General features: G+C 40.3%; 1 protein-coding gene across 4 annotated transcripts in view; it reads right to left on the reverse strand.

The window, feature by feature from the left end:
• Positions 1 to 15,100, reverse strand: part of ltbp1 (latent transforming growth factor beta binding protein 1) — a 112,890-nt gene that overhangs the window by 78,376 nt on the left and 19,414 nt on the right. For all 4 annotated transcript variants that reach the window (XM_054599687.1, XM_054599686.1, XM_054599685.1 and 1 more), the window contains exon 4: positions 6,529 to 6,680. In XM_054599687.1, the coding sequence (XP_054455662.1) occupies positions 6,529 to 6,680 (152 nt within the window). The remainder of the gene's footprint in view (positions 1 to 6,528; positions 6,681 to 15,100) is intronic.

Here is a 15,100-nt window from a genome sequence, read left to right on the forward strand (position 1 = left end):
TTGCATTGTGGGTAATGTTGGCACCAGGTTTTGAAAAGGAAGGGGCATAGCTGCATCAATTAAGATTTTTTTTTTGATAGTCCATTGTGAGTCCAACAATGCTATAGGAGTGCAATGCTGAATAAGTGGAGTACTCTATCAACATGACCATGAGAGGTCAATGTTCCACCAACAGTTTATTTAGAGACCAGGATGCTTCAGCTACCAGGCCACATCAAGGTTACTGGCATAGACGTGATTGAGCCACTCCAGAGAGGTTTTATCTCAACCTAAGAAAAATCCATGACAGACACGCTCTTGTTTTAGAGTTTTACAACTTAGAACTAGTAGGTAGGTGAACTAGTTGTGCAATAACATTCTCTGATTGCACACCATCATGGCACTCTTATTCGGTCATTGCGGTGATGGCAAGGGGATCCTCTCTGCCCAAACCTTCAGTCAGGGCCAAGACTATTAACATTTGTCTGAGGGTGTTTTGCCGGTGTGGGAGAGCTGAGGAATGATTGAGGGGAGACAAGAAATAACTTTCCCAGATGTGGCACCAAAGCCAGTTGCTGACAGGCTGTCTGTTGCGTGAGACAGGGCTGAGAGAAAGGTTGCAAGCTTCCTGTTTTAGAAGAGCTAACACATCTGCTACTTTCACAAAGTGTAGCACTGACAGCATGCTGGGAAAAAAACTGCCGGGGTAATACCATTAACTTAGGCTCTGAGGCCTTAAGTGCTATTTGAAGATATACAAATTTGCTGTCAGTGGGGAGGCCCGGATTTACAGTTACAAAGCTGTGATATACTTGACAGGGGTTCCAGTGCCAATGTTTAGTCGGGCCCCAAACTCATCACATATAGACACATACTAAACTGCCGTGACCCAAGGTCTCTTGACTCCAGGGGGACCGGCTGGCTGGGACTCTCACAGTGAGTGCTGCATCTTTGAGAGGGAAAGACTGAAATATGAAATATGATAAGCACACTTATCTGCACTCTCAGTTCATGTTTGCTGACTTGATATTATCTTGAGAGATGAAGCCACAGGAGTCGACAGAACAGTTTTTAAACATTACTTTGTTGTTCCTTCCTATGAAGCATACACATCATGTGTGGGATAACCTACATTTTCTGAATATGTGTGTAACGACACAGCCTTGCAAGTGGTGCAACTCTTTTATTTCCCTTGCTTGACTATCTTGTGGATGAAGATCTAATAAATATGATGTGTAAGTCATGTTACTGCTTTTTGAAGGGGAACATTTTTTGTGAAATAATGAATCCTCGGAAAACTTTGTGCCCGTGCACTATGCAACCTGCAAGAAAGTCAAAATATTTTTGGGGGGCTACAAATGTTCTGAGCAAGCCGGTGTCTGTAAAAGATGGTTGGTTGCATAAAGAACCACTCTGGGACACCACTGCTCAATCACGTCTTTGTCTGAATCCAATCCCCATATATAAAGTATTTTACTACTGATACTGAACTTTACTTTGTAGTCGACTCTTCCTTTGCTGCCTGTCAACTTCACAAGCCAAATTCAACTTTGTAGTCCTACTTTGTTGATATTTGATACTTTGTAGACAACCATACATGCCTGGAGTGTAATTTATAGAAAATTGTTACAATCAAAATCCCACTATATCAATCAAATCTTTTTATCTAGTCCACAGCATCACAGCATTCCTTGTTTCTGTTTGTGAAGCCAGTGCCACTTGTGTTTTGGCACTATGGTGAATCCTTTGGTATCTCATTTGGAAAGGAGCACTGGTTCAATATATGAACCCTCAGACCATCTTATGCCAGAATCTAGGCCATGAGGTATACTACGAATAAGGCAAGTCTTGGAATGAGGCTTGTTAATTATCTAAAAGCCATACAAAAAATGATTGCTCTCAATTTTCCCAACAAATGTCATGAATAGGAATGATTTGGAAATTCTTCCCTCTCTATATGTGTTTGTGCCCCATTTCCCCTCAAAGTCTGGTCATTTCTCTAGCATTTTCAAACTGTTAGCTGAAGCTTGGGATCTTAGTTTGAAACTAGCTCTGAGTCACTGTGGCAATGTCTGGGTCTGCTTGAGTCTACAGCGCTGTAGAACCAAGCATCAACACTATGCTGTCTGCTGACCTCCCCTTTAATATCCCCTTGTCGTTCTGCCTGACTGTGGCCAGAAGCACAAGCACTCAAACTGCAGTCTACAGATTCTTTGAAAAATATTGACTTATTCATAGATGCATTGTGGCCAGTCTGACATTGGCCTTGAATTTATGACAAACCACAATAACCAACCACCAGTTTGTGAATTATAGCTGCTGTTGATCTGTCAGATATATAAGAGTTTGACTGCCAGCCAAAGTTGGTCCAAAAAGCCTTTTTTTAATCTAAATGATTTGGGCAGCTCAGAAATAAATGTGTCTCATAAAAATGTGAATGCCACGAGCCAATGGCATTCATCATAGGAACCTAAGCCTTACATAGCTTACAGTGTGGTGTATTAGCTGTTTGTCTACAAATACATTATGCACTGGGAAGTAACAAACTGAAAGACTCCGGCAGTGGTCTATTCATGCTTTTGACTGTCACCAGCCAGTCAGCACTGGCTTCCACTTGAAATTATAAATGAGAGTAATGTGTATTTTGTGGGAAGGCTTTTGAGTAGCAGAGAGACTTTTCTAGGGGGGTAGATAGCAGGTATTCAGGCTCCGCTCCCGGCAGCCCCCACCCCCTTTCATATCTATCCAGGCCCCTGTTGTTTCAGCAAATTAAGGGGTTCTCCCCAAGATGACACAGTTTTTTTATTTCATCTCTCATATAACTCTCACACTCAGCCTTGGTCTGAAATTGCCCTCACAAAATGAGACTAATAACTCATTTTCGACAGCCCTAAGCAGCAGGCAATGCTTAAGTCTTTACCGCTGCCATTACTGCTGGAGCTGGAATTTGAACAAATCCTGTTACTGCACAACTCCAGGCTCCATATACTATCTGTATCCTCACAGTGGTAGAGCAGATGTGTTTTGTGCGCATATATGTGAGGCAAGTAGATCAACATCGCTCTCAGGAAGTGCTCTTTTTTAGAAGATACCCTGACCATACAGAACCACGTGTTCATAGACTTCTCCATGGAGTCATCAATGACTATTATAACCAAGTGTTAAATGTACTTTTTGGCTCATAGACCAAGCTAGCTGGTAGATGAAAAAATGTACAAGCCACAGATTTTTTTTCCCCACCAAAAATAATAAACTTATTAGGGCCCAAGCACCGACATCGTCAGGCTGCGAAGGCCCTCTTTGAACTGTATTGTTTCTTATTATTCTTCTGCCAAATTAATTGCCTTTTTGAGGGCTTTATCATGCTCAAAGTCTCACCAAATTTGACATGCATATCAGGACTGGTGAAAATGTTGATATTTTATGGGTCCCAGGCTCAGGCATGAAAAAAACACCTCCTAGAAGTTTGAAAAGCAAGCCCCCTCAGCCCGAATATCCGATTGATTTTAAATTTTACACACACATGCAACTCAAGGAGCTCTACAAAAAAAATCCTCTTTGAACCCTAAGCTCCGCCTACCAAAATATTCTGCCATTTTGAATTTTTTGAAAAACACATTTTTGCGATCCTTATCTGATCAATCTCATCAAAAGTTATCAAAAGCTTGTTGATATCTCGTTACATTTAGAATATATGCACCAAAGAACTTGATAGGGGCGTGGCTTCCTACATCAATACACATAACTTAAATACCATTTGACCTATAACCACAGACTTTGCAGCGTATGTCCCTTACATTTCTATTCCATTCTACCACTAGGGGGCGATACAGTAAATTGTCATTTCCAGGGGCTGTACTTTGACGACTCCTCCTACAGAATTTATTCAATCGACTTCAAATTTGGTCAGGATGATCTTGAGACCTTTATGATCAAAAGTTATCAAAATGGTGAGTTTTTATCCAAGGACCTTGACATGGCGTGGCGACCATTTTGTGGCAGGCGCCATGAAAAAGGGAGTTGTTGTAACTCCAAGGTACATAGTCCAATCTTGCCAAAATCTCTTATGCATGATGCTGGTTCAGGGCTAAACAGATTCCAATGCAAAAAAAAAAAATCACAAAAGCATAGCGCCACCTACTGGCAAAAGGAAATGAAACTTTATACTTTGATGTACTGCTCCTAGCCAGTGAACCAGATCGACTTCAAATCTGGTAAGGAAAGCCTTAAGACCTTGTTGATGCATCATCCTGAATATTGTTAGTCTTCGTTGAACCCTGTTGCCGTGGCAGCGCTTTGTTCGCCATTAAAAAGGAAGTTGATTTTTCTGTGGCTTGGGATGCTCATAAACCCATGGATCTTCTAACACGTGTAATAGGTGATGTAAATAAATATTTCGTATGAGATTTGTGCTTTGTCGTTTGAAATTGCCTCGATAGCGCCCCCTACAAATTTTCAAAAAAGCTGCCCCAGTGCTACGTTTAACCTAGATGCATGAAATTTGCTAAGCACATGTATCTCATGTGGAAAAAAGCCTCATGGGACCATGCTCCAAACCCAACCGGAAGTCAGCCATTTTGATTTTTGCCATTTACAGGCGCTACACTTTAACGAACTCCTCCTAGGGAATTCATCAGATCCCATAAGTCCCGTAAATCCGATTGACTTGAAATTTTACACACATATCCAGTTCCATCTGCTCTACAAACCAGGCTAATCTAACTTTTAGGCTCTGCCTCTTAGATTTTCCGCCATTTCGAATTATGTTAAAAACACATTTTTGCATACTTCTCCTAAATGCCAAGTCCTATTGCTTCCAAACTCTCTGTGTTATCACACAATCAATATCATCAATAGTTATAAAAAGCTTGTTGATATCTCAGTGAACATAATAGGCGTGGCTTTGTACAACAACACAATTAAATTGAAAACTGTTTGGCCTATCATCACGAAACTTGCAGAATATGTTGGCATCGTAACATACCCTGAAATTTTCATTCCATTCATCCAGTAGGGGCCGCTACAGTAATTTGGTCATTTTCTGTATTTTTAGGCATTTTTCATTGTTTTCAGGTATTGAACTTTAACAAACTCCTCGACTTCAAATTTTGGCAGGATGATCTTAAGACCTTTAAGATGAAAAGTTATTAAAAACTTTTGATCGAACAGCCTAGCTGTAGCGGAGCACTCTGCAGGGAGCACTCCTGAGGACCTTTTTCGACTCTGTGGTGGCATCAGCCATCTTCTATGGAGTGGTCTGCTGGAGCTGCAGCATCGCAACAGCCGACAGGAAGAGACTTAACAAACTGGTTAATAAGGCCAGCTGTATCCTGGGGTGTCCACTATATACAGTGGAAGTGGTGGGAGACAGGAGGATGAGGGCTAAACCGTCATCCCTGATGGACAACATCTCCCACCCCACACAGGACACTCTGGCAGCTCTGGGTGTGAAGAAGAGGTACCGCAGGTCCTTCCTTCCTGCCGCTGTCAGGCTGCACAACCATCTCTGCTCCCAATAGACCACACATCACTAAAAAACAACTATATTAATCTGTGCAATATAAAAATATGTGCAATACACTGTAAAAAAAAGGATTATCTTATTTTATCTTATCTTATGTGACAAACAGCTTCCGATTTACACGACATTTAAATGATGTGGTCTATAGTTGTTATAAAACAACATAATGCGTTTTCTGTGTTTGGTCTGGCTTTATTGTGGATACAGGAAGTGTTGGAATTTTTGCTGAACATAATTTCCAGCGTCACGCACTCCACGCAAGAAAAATACATCCAACTATTGGACGCGGTGTCTGATTGTAGCAGGCGTTCGCCACCTCTTGAGCCCGCATCCCGCTGGTACCCCGACGCGTGCGCAGTGCAAGGGCCCGATCATCGCTGCTTACAGCTTTAATTTTAACTATTGAAATTTGATATTAGATTTAGCATCCTGGTCTCATATTCGATTCTCAATCAATATTATAGTATTAATAGTCATAACACTATAGGCATAAATATTAATTAAACTGTTTAAACACCAGTGTAATACATTCGAGTTAACACATTTAGTGGTATCGGCAGGCATATAGAGACGGCCAGATGGAGCTGGACAGCCGCTAAAAACTTTCAGGATTTTTTACAGCCCACCAATGTCGCACCATAAAGGGATTTGTCCCGGTAGGCCAGATGGCCAATACACCGCTGTACAGAAGTGACAGCCAACCAGCAGTTGTCTCCACTGCGTGTAGGAAATTCATTTTATCGTACTGGCCAGAGTTGCAGGTGGTCTTCATAATTTACACGCCAAACACAAATTTTCGCACATTTGGTTACTGGCGAGCGTTAATTTTTTGACCTTGCATATAACAAGACAGAGTATCCCCACAGAACGTTTCGTATGACAGCTTACAAAAACCCTGACCCTGGACCTCAAAAAGTCTCTGAAGGTTGATTTTCACACCACAATGACCAAACCTTTCCTTCAGGAACAAGATTAGCATACAGTGTTCAAATGAAAGAAAAAGGTGATCTGTAGGGGGACTTACTCACCATGGAGAGGGTTGTGTCCCACTGTCAAGGGGATTGGCCTCTCAGGTTGGGATTGGACATGGGTCTGTGTGTGCGTGGTGTGTGTGTGGTAGTATTTGGGCTTTAAAACATACTGCTGACTCTGACCTGGGTGCACGGGCATTGGCAGGATCCTGGAAGGAAAGAAGAACATGATAAATTGTCAAATGGAATATCTTTATGGAAAAAAAAAACTAATAAAATGGAAAACATAAGATTCATACACATAAGTCATTCCTGTTTTACCGTTGTTGACGGTGTTTTTTCTTTGACAGCTGATATTAACCAGCTTCTGTAACAGTGACTGTGGTGCAACCAGAAGTTCTTGAAAGTTCCAACCCATAGAGAGCAGTGGAGCAACATTTTTCAGCTTCTGTACATTGTGGATTTACTCTTTGGTGTATGCGATCGTTTGCCAGTGCTGGTCTGTTAATGCTAAGTGATCTGCTTTAGTGAGTTTTTTCATAAAAGATTTATAATGTGAAATCATTGCATTGTCCTTGCATAAATACACTGAAATAAAATGACCTCATGTGTTCTCAAATTGTTCTAGTTCTTCAAGATCAGTGGAATAAACCTCCACTTCCTTTTACCGCCCTTCTTATCAGCCTAGGCCTTTTCCAGAATACTTGGCTTTAAACCTCACCAATATCTTGTGTTCTTGAAAACAGCATAACAGAAGCACAGAAATTTCAGAAACAATGTGTCCTCCAAGTACTGTGCAATGTACTGGGCAGACATATATCAACTTCCCGGCACTAAAAAATACAGTATTGTGCCAAACACACACAGACAATTGTTACTTTTACAACAAGTCCCACATCAAGTCCCTGTCACGGGTGTATTTAGGACCCAAATGCAGTATGACTCACTCAAGAAATAGTTAGTAGGATTTTTATTATGAAGCACAGGGAGATTGTACAACCAGGAGGAAAGCAGGCATGCCAGGATTTAATTTACAAGCCGGGGAAACTCCAAGCAGCCACGGGAACAGGCAGACAGAAACCAGGAGGAGTAGAGGCAAAACTCGTGGTCGGGGACGGAAGGCTGAGACGTTTAACGGGGCAGAGACAAGGCAGAAGAGTCCAAGACAGGCGAGGTCAGTAACAGGAGATCAGTCTGAGGGTAAACGCGGGAAGGTCATGCATAATGCAGAGAACGATCAGGCAGTGAGTGTGTGACTGGAGCTTATATACCAAGTGAGCTGATGAGCAGGGAGTGGCCAACAGGTGAACTGAGTGAGCTAATGACAGGGGAGTATGGAGCAGAACTGTGACAGTCCCAAGTAAACATGGTAAAGTCTCTAATACACATTTTTTAGTACAGTACATTAATAAGTAGCACTGATCAGTTCTACTTAAGTGACAAGCACTGAACTTCATCTTGAGGTGCTGGAAAGCTTATAGAGTGACATGAGGTGCTTGGCAGGTGAGGTTTGTGTTAAGGTGTTTGGACTCCTCCTCCACATGATTTAGTCCATCCCCATGTGTGTCCTCAGCACTCAGTATCTAAGGCTGGGTTTCGGACACACAGCTTTCCCCTTAAAGTCAAAACTAGCAACATGACTCTGTGGATGGTAATGTCTGTCTGTCCATACAACACTTTGGTCCAGAATGAAAAATATCAACAACTATTGGTTGAACTGAAAGGTGTAAGGGACATTCCTTGTGCTAAGAGGATGAATTCGACTGATTTCTTCTCTTGCACCACCATGAAGTTGGCATTTGTGGTTTTTAGTGAAATACCTCTACACCAATCTATGGCTTGCCATGAAATTTAGTGCAGACATCCATGTTCCCATCACGATAAACTTTAATAACTTGATCCTCTGACTTTTCATCTAGCACCATCATCAGGTCAAAATTTAAATTTGTCAGAAAGGTTAGCTTATAACCAAATACCAGTAAACACTGATGACATTTAATCTTGAGTCTGGCAATAATTTATTTTGATAATTCGTAGTCTTTCAATGGAATCATATCGTGATGAAATCTTATCTTGATGTATTTGGATACACAATTATGTTGTCTTAATTGGTAATAATTAGCACATACTAACCCAAATTTCACAAAAGATCTGAAATGATAAGAATTCTGCTCATGGGAATACAACAGTGTAGTTAAATCAAATAGCTGTCTATCTGATGACTATTTGTGTGCATGCATATAAACATAGTCAATGTATAGCTAGAAATATTTAATTATTATTTTCTGTATAATTTCACTAGAAACTGTTAAGTTAATTTTGCACTTAAGTTGTTAAATGAGAACATACTGAGTACTTTTCAATTAATTTACACAACAATTTATTTATTGAATTACCAGAAAACATGGATTTATATCATTATTGAGATATGAAATGACCTACATGGAGATAGAAGATTTTGGCCGTATTGCCGAGCCTTAATTCACACAGGCTGAAGCTGTACATTGTGTTTAGTGCTGAGCATCAAATCTTGGCATTCTAACATGCCTAACTAAGATTATGAACATGGTAAACATTATGCCTGCCTAATTTCTTTTGTGTATTGTAGTGTACTGTTTTAGGCAGCTATTAGCTATAACCGCTGTGCCCTGCAGCACTCTTCTGACGATGCCATTAGCAGATATTTGGCTATTATAAATAGTTCACGATATGGTATCTGTGTCTACCAAAAATTCCAACCCAACATTGATATATTGTGGCAACAAAGTATAATGCTAGTTAACACAGCCAGTACAATAGCTAAATCAGTGCATCGTGATGGAGATAGGTTTGGCATGTAGCAACTGTATTGTGCAGTAGCTGAGTGGCAAAGATGAGTGGTAAAAGTCAATCCATTGAAAATGAATGCAAGATATTTAACAAGACATGAAGTCACGTTTAAGCTGTGTGATTAATCTGCAAGTCGCTGTATCTAATTACAATTTGAGCTATCACTACGAGTTACAGAACAGAATGGAACAGAGACTAATCCCGACGTTATATCATGACTTTGGCTCTTCATTGAACTGTATTGTAAATGCCAAGAATCCAAAGGGACTGCAGCCACTCTTCTTCATAAGCAGTAGGAAACTAAAAACGTTTACAGTCATCTAGAAATATAGCCTTACTGATGCTGTATTTTGATTGTGGATACCATTATCCCCTAAATTAGTTATTTGGAATTGTGACCAACATATGTATTGAGAGGAAAGTTTAACTATCTACACGTACCACGAGAAAAGGAAAGATACAGGTGAGAACCATGTCACGCTGTTTCTCTTTCACTGTTCACTTACATTTAGCGTTAGGTCGTTTAGACTCAGTGGAACCTGCGGGGTCCTTTTTTATTTCCTTTTAGAACAGGCATGCTTTTGCCACTTAAACAGTTCCTTAACTACCTCAAATATATCTTTGACATGTATAGATATAGCTTGACATATTGCCAGATGGGACTGTTTGTGTATGATTTTGTGTTAATAGCAAAAACAATAATTCTATTTGAGCCCACAGACTCTGCCATTGGCTGGTGGTAAAAAAAAAAAAAGCCAGCTTGAATAAATGTACATGTGTGCTCATCTGTGTTTGGTCAGCTGTTAGTTAGAACCACCAGGCATTCTCTACAGCCTCTAATATTAATAGTAATGGTGTGATATACTGTGTTTACATAATTTCTCTTTTCAATTAGGTCAATAACTTTTTGTACTATACAGTCAGCCCTGTTTACTACAGCCTGAATGCCAGAGCATCACTCAGCCAAAAGGGCTATCATGCTGTCTGACATTGGTGCAGATAAGCAGCTTATTTCAACTTAGTTACAGAGATCAATTCCTCACCAACAGATAGAGGGGAAGGCTATTGATATGATTGCATGGAATTATCTGGTGTTAAAATGTGTTGAAAATGGGAATGATGTTTGGTCAACATGGATCCATCCATCAAGCAAATATCACAACCCAATCCCGACCAGGATGGAATATGGACTGGTAGTTGGAAAAAGCCCCGGTCGACTCCTAGGCAAGCCTGAGGTGCCCTTGAGCAAGGCACCCAACCCCCAAAATTGCTCCCAAGGAACTGTTTAGTAGCTGAAGTAACTACTTTGCACTGCTGCTAATGCTAGGATGATCATAGGGTCTATTGTTCAGGTTAATGTGCCGTTAACGTGCACTCGCTTTATGCTGCCTCACGATAACAACGCTCAATTTAAGACCAACAGGCCAGTGGGTGTATATATGGGCTCATATACGCCTCATATTTACTTTCAAATGTATTTGCACAGAAAGAGATTCAGTAGGAATGATTACAGACCAGTTTCAATCTTGAAGTGACTCCCTGTTGTCTTGAGACACAATATATTTTAATATTGTTATTATGAGCATGTTAAAATGCTGATGTCAAAACTAAGCTCACAGCCTATTGTTTGCAAAAACTACATAAGGGGGAAAAAAACTAGTCACAACTTCATGACAATCATGATTATGTTATTTCTTAGTGTAAAAGTACAAAATTCCTCTTGATGGCGACTCTAAAACATGAGGTAAAGAGGTCTCCAAAACATTATACCAAACATAATCATATCAAAGATTTAACACAATAGGAAAGTGAATGGCCTTCCTAAGGTTGTCCAATGAAGGATACAAGGAGAGTTTAAGGCCACAGAAATTGAACAACATGGAGGAAGAGGTCTTTTGTCAACTAGGAATATTTTCATCTCATTCATGTTATAGGCTCCCTGCCACAGTATAAATACACTGAAAATGATAGCCTTGTAAATAGCTCTGCTATGACCCTGTAATGTCCTAAATAGATCTTCTGTTTAGGTTATGCAACCATGAATAGGGTATGCCACTCTCCTTTGTGATATACAGTAATGTGTTTACATGTATCATTGTAGGTGTAAAATAATCATTTCTAATCATAACATAACATAAAACCATCATCTGGTAAAACCTTCTGGACATCCTTTTAGGATTATTAGTGAATTTGTGTTCACATGGTGGACATGATAGTCTGTGTAAACATGCTGGTGTGCATGCAACACAAGTGTAGAAAACGGACTGGCGTCTACTGCTATGGGGGGTAGGGGCAGTCAAATCTATATTCAGACGGCCAAAAGGAGCACAGATTTTCCCTTTTTATCACTGCTGTTTACAAGCCGGAAGCCTAGAGATATTCATTAATTTTCTTTAATTTGTGCTACGTGACCACAACAAAAAACTTTGAACTTGACATCTGCTTCTGAAAACACCATATTTATTAAGGACATTATCTTAAAAGTACTTTGTAAAAGGTCTGAACACAAGTAGCGCTGCGGAGCAATGTTTTCACGGGTGAGTCCCTGTTTTATTTACTCTCGTGCACATGCATGGTTTAAGCAATGGTTTCATACTGGTCGACTGGCAGGGGGGCAGGGAAGAAGACAACCACTAGCAAGTAAACTAGGTTGTAAAGGGCAGGGTTTGAAACTCTGGGGTTCCTTTGAAAAGAAAACTGGCTTAGATTTTTTTTTGGTATAAAAAAAGCTGGAAACAAAATACGGAAATATTATCAATTTATAAAGTAGCAACATTAGAACTTATCCAGAGTTATATTTCTGTCCAACTGACAAATAGCCCCAAAACATGGCTTCTTAGCTGCAACAGTCAATTCTTCACTACGCTCATCACCTTTCTCCAATGAAACCAGCTTTTTCTCCACTGAAAACAGCTTTTCTCCACTGAAAACAGCTTTTTCTCCACTTAAAAAAAAGCAATTTTCTCCACTGAAAACAGCTATTGTCTTCATTGAAAACAACTTTACAGTAGAACCCCTACCTGTTCTGGCTTTGGACCACAGAGGTTCTGGTGTGTAATGCTAGTAGCAGCCTTAAGCCTGAACTAGAGATGAAGAGTGAGTCACTTCTTTCTAACTCCACACCTCCAGATTTTTTCATTTTCAAACATGTCGTCTTTAGACCAAACTGACACTTTTACATATGCACTAGTACTTTGAATGCATCAGGTCAAAGAGTACTTTTTTTAAAAATTGGTGTTCGAATAGGCATTAGATGTTATTGATCTTTCAGAGACTCTCAGAGATAAAGCAAATACAGCGGGTAAAATAAGTATTGAACACGTCTCAGTAAATATATTTCTAAAGGTGCTATTGACATGACATTTTCACCAGATGTCGGTAACAACCCAAGTAATCCATACATACAAAGAAAACCAAACAAATAAGTTCAGAAATTAAGTTATGTGTAATAAAATGGAATGACACAGGGAAAAAGTATTGAACACGCTAACTGAAATGTATTTAATACTTGGTACAAAAGCCTTTGTTGGTAATGAAAGCTTCAAGACGCCTCCTGTATGGAGAAACTAGTCACATGCATTGCTCAGGTGTGATTTTGGCCCATTCTTCCACACAAGCATTCTTCAAATATTAAAGGTTCCGTGGGCCTCTTTTATGAACTCTGATCTTTAGTTCTTTCCATAGATTTTCTATTGGACTCAAGTCAGGTGATTGGCTGGGCCATTCTAGCAGCTTTATTTTCTTTCTCTGAAACCAATTGAGAGTTTCCTTGGCTGTGTGTTTGGGATCATTGTCTTCCTGAAATGTCCACCCTCGTTTCATCTTCATCATCCTGGTAGATGGCAGCAGATTTTTATCAAGAATGTCTCGGTACATTTTTCCATTCATCCTTCCTTCAATTATATGAAGTTTGGCAGTGCTGTATGCTGAAAAACAGCCCCACACCAGGATGTTCCCACCTCCAAACTTCACTGTTGGTATGGTGTTTTTGGGGTGATGTGCAGTGCCATTTGACCTCCAAACATGGTGTGTATTATGGCATCCAAAGAGTTCAATGTTGGTCTCATCTGACCAGACTATATTCTCCCAGTATTTCACAGGCTTGTCTAAATGTTGTGCAGCAAACTTTAAACGAGCTTCAACATGCTTTTTCTTCAGCAATGGAGTCTTGCGTGGTGAGAGTGCATACAGGCCACGGCGGTTGAGTGCATTACTTATTGTTTTCTTTGAAACAATTGTAACTGCTAATTCCAGGTCTTTCTGAAGCTCTCCACAAGTGGTCCTTGGCTCTTCTGATAATTCTTTTCACTCCTCTGTCAGAAATCTTGCGAGGAGCACCTGGTCGTGGCCGGTTTATGGTGAAATTATGTTCTTTCCACTTCCGGATTATGGCCCCAACAGTGCTCACTGGAACATTCAGAAGTTTAGAAATCCTTCTGTAACCAATGCCATCAGTATGTTTTACAACAATAAGGTTGTGAAGGTCTTGAGAGAGCTCTTTGCTTTTACCCATCATGAGATGTTTCTTGTGTGACACCTTGGTAATGAGACACCTTTTTATAGGCCATCAGTTGGGACTGAACCAGCTGATATTAATTTGCACTGACAAGGGGCAGGATTGCTTTCTAATTACTGATAGATTTCAGCTGGTGTCTTGGCTTTCCATGCCTTTTTACACCTCCCTTTCTTCATGTGTTCAATACTTTTTCCCTGTGTCATTCCATTTTATTACACATAACTTAATTTCTGAACTTATTTATTTGGCTTTCTTTGTATGTATGGATTACTTGGGTTGTTACCGACATCTGGTGAACATTTCATGTCAATAGCACCTTTAGAAATATATTTACTGAGAAAAATGGTGTCGTGTTCAATACTTATTTTACCCGCTGTACATGTGTTTTAAAAAGCATTGGACTATTACTTTAAGAGGATGACAAGTTAGATTTAGTTAATATCCAGAGTAAACATACAACATACTGAAAACAATCTAAAAAATAGTGTGTGATTTCAGTCCTTGTTGTTCACAAAATGTTATGCTACCAGATTAACTATTTTTAGAGGCTTTGACCTTAATTTGGCAGCAACAAAAGGCTTCAAACCTGAGCTGTAAAACAGACGAAATATGACAGCAAAAGAGAAATTATAAACATCTCATTCCAGTCAGACAAGATATCTGGAATTACAGCCTGGTTGGCAATGCCTGAGCCATTCAATTAAACAAGTTGGAGAACAGTTGGGAGGGTGTCCAGGGAAAGGTTACAAGAGCCTCCTAAATATCAGGGAGAAGATTTCACCGATTTCAACGTAAACAAATCGGTGAGTCAGGGTTGAGGGAGTGAAGTGTTTGTGTGTGTGAGTGAGTTAAGGGGGCTGAATCTGTTCAGTCTCGGCCTTCACTGTGCTGGCCACAATCACAATCCACCGACTTCTAAACTCAAGTCTTCCAAGTCTTCTTCTCCACAAGAGCTGACATACTCTGTCTACCCCAATGAACCCACTGAACCTCACCAGGCGGGCTGAGGGGCGGGAAATGTCCAACATCTCTGCAGTGTATGCTATGTTCTGGATAGCAGGCTGTCCGACTGGTTGACTGAGGGGATCATAGAGACTCTTTCATGGCTATTACAGTGTCTAGGCACCATTAAAGAGTTTCTCCCTAGCCACTAGCTCCAAGTTTGACCTGCCCTTAAAATCTCCAGAAGGAGGGTTCCAAGGGGCATATGATGAAGCACAACTGGCTCCTTACAATGTGCCAGATCAACAGTTCTACTCTGAGATCCTTCTGGATGTCTGAGCT

This window comes from Anoplopoma fimbria, chromosome 6 (genome assembly GCF_027596085.1).
Source record: "Anoplopoma fimbria isolate UVic2021 breed Golden Eagle Sablefish chromosome 6, Afim_UVic_2022, whole genome shotgun sequence".
NCBI lineage: Eukaryota > Metazoa > Chordata > Actinopteri > Perciformes > Anoplopomatidae > Anoplopoma > Anoplopoma fimbria.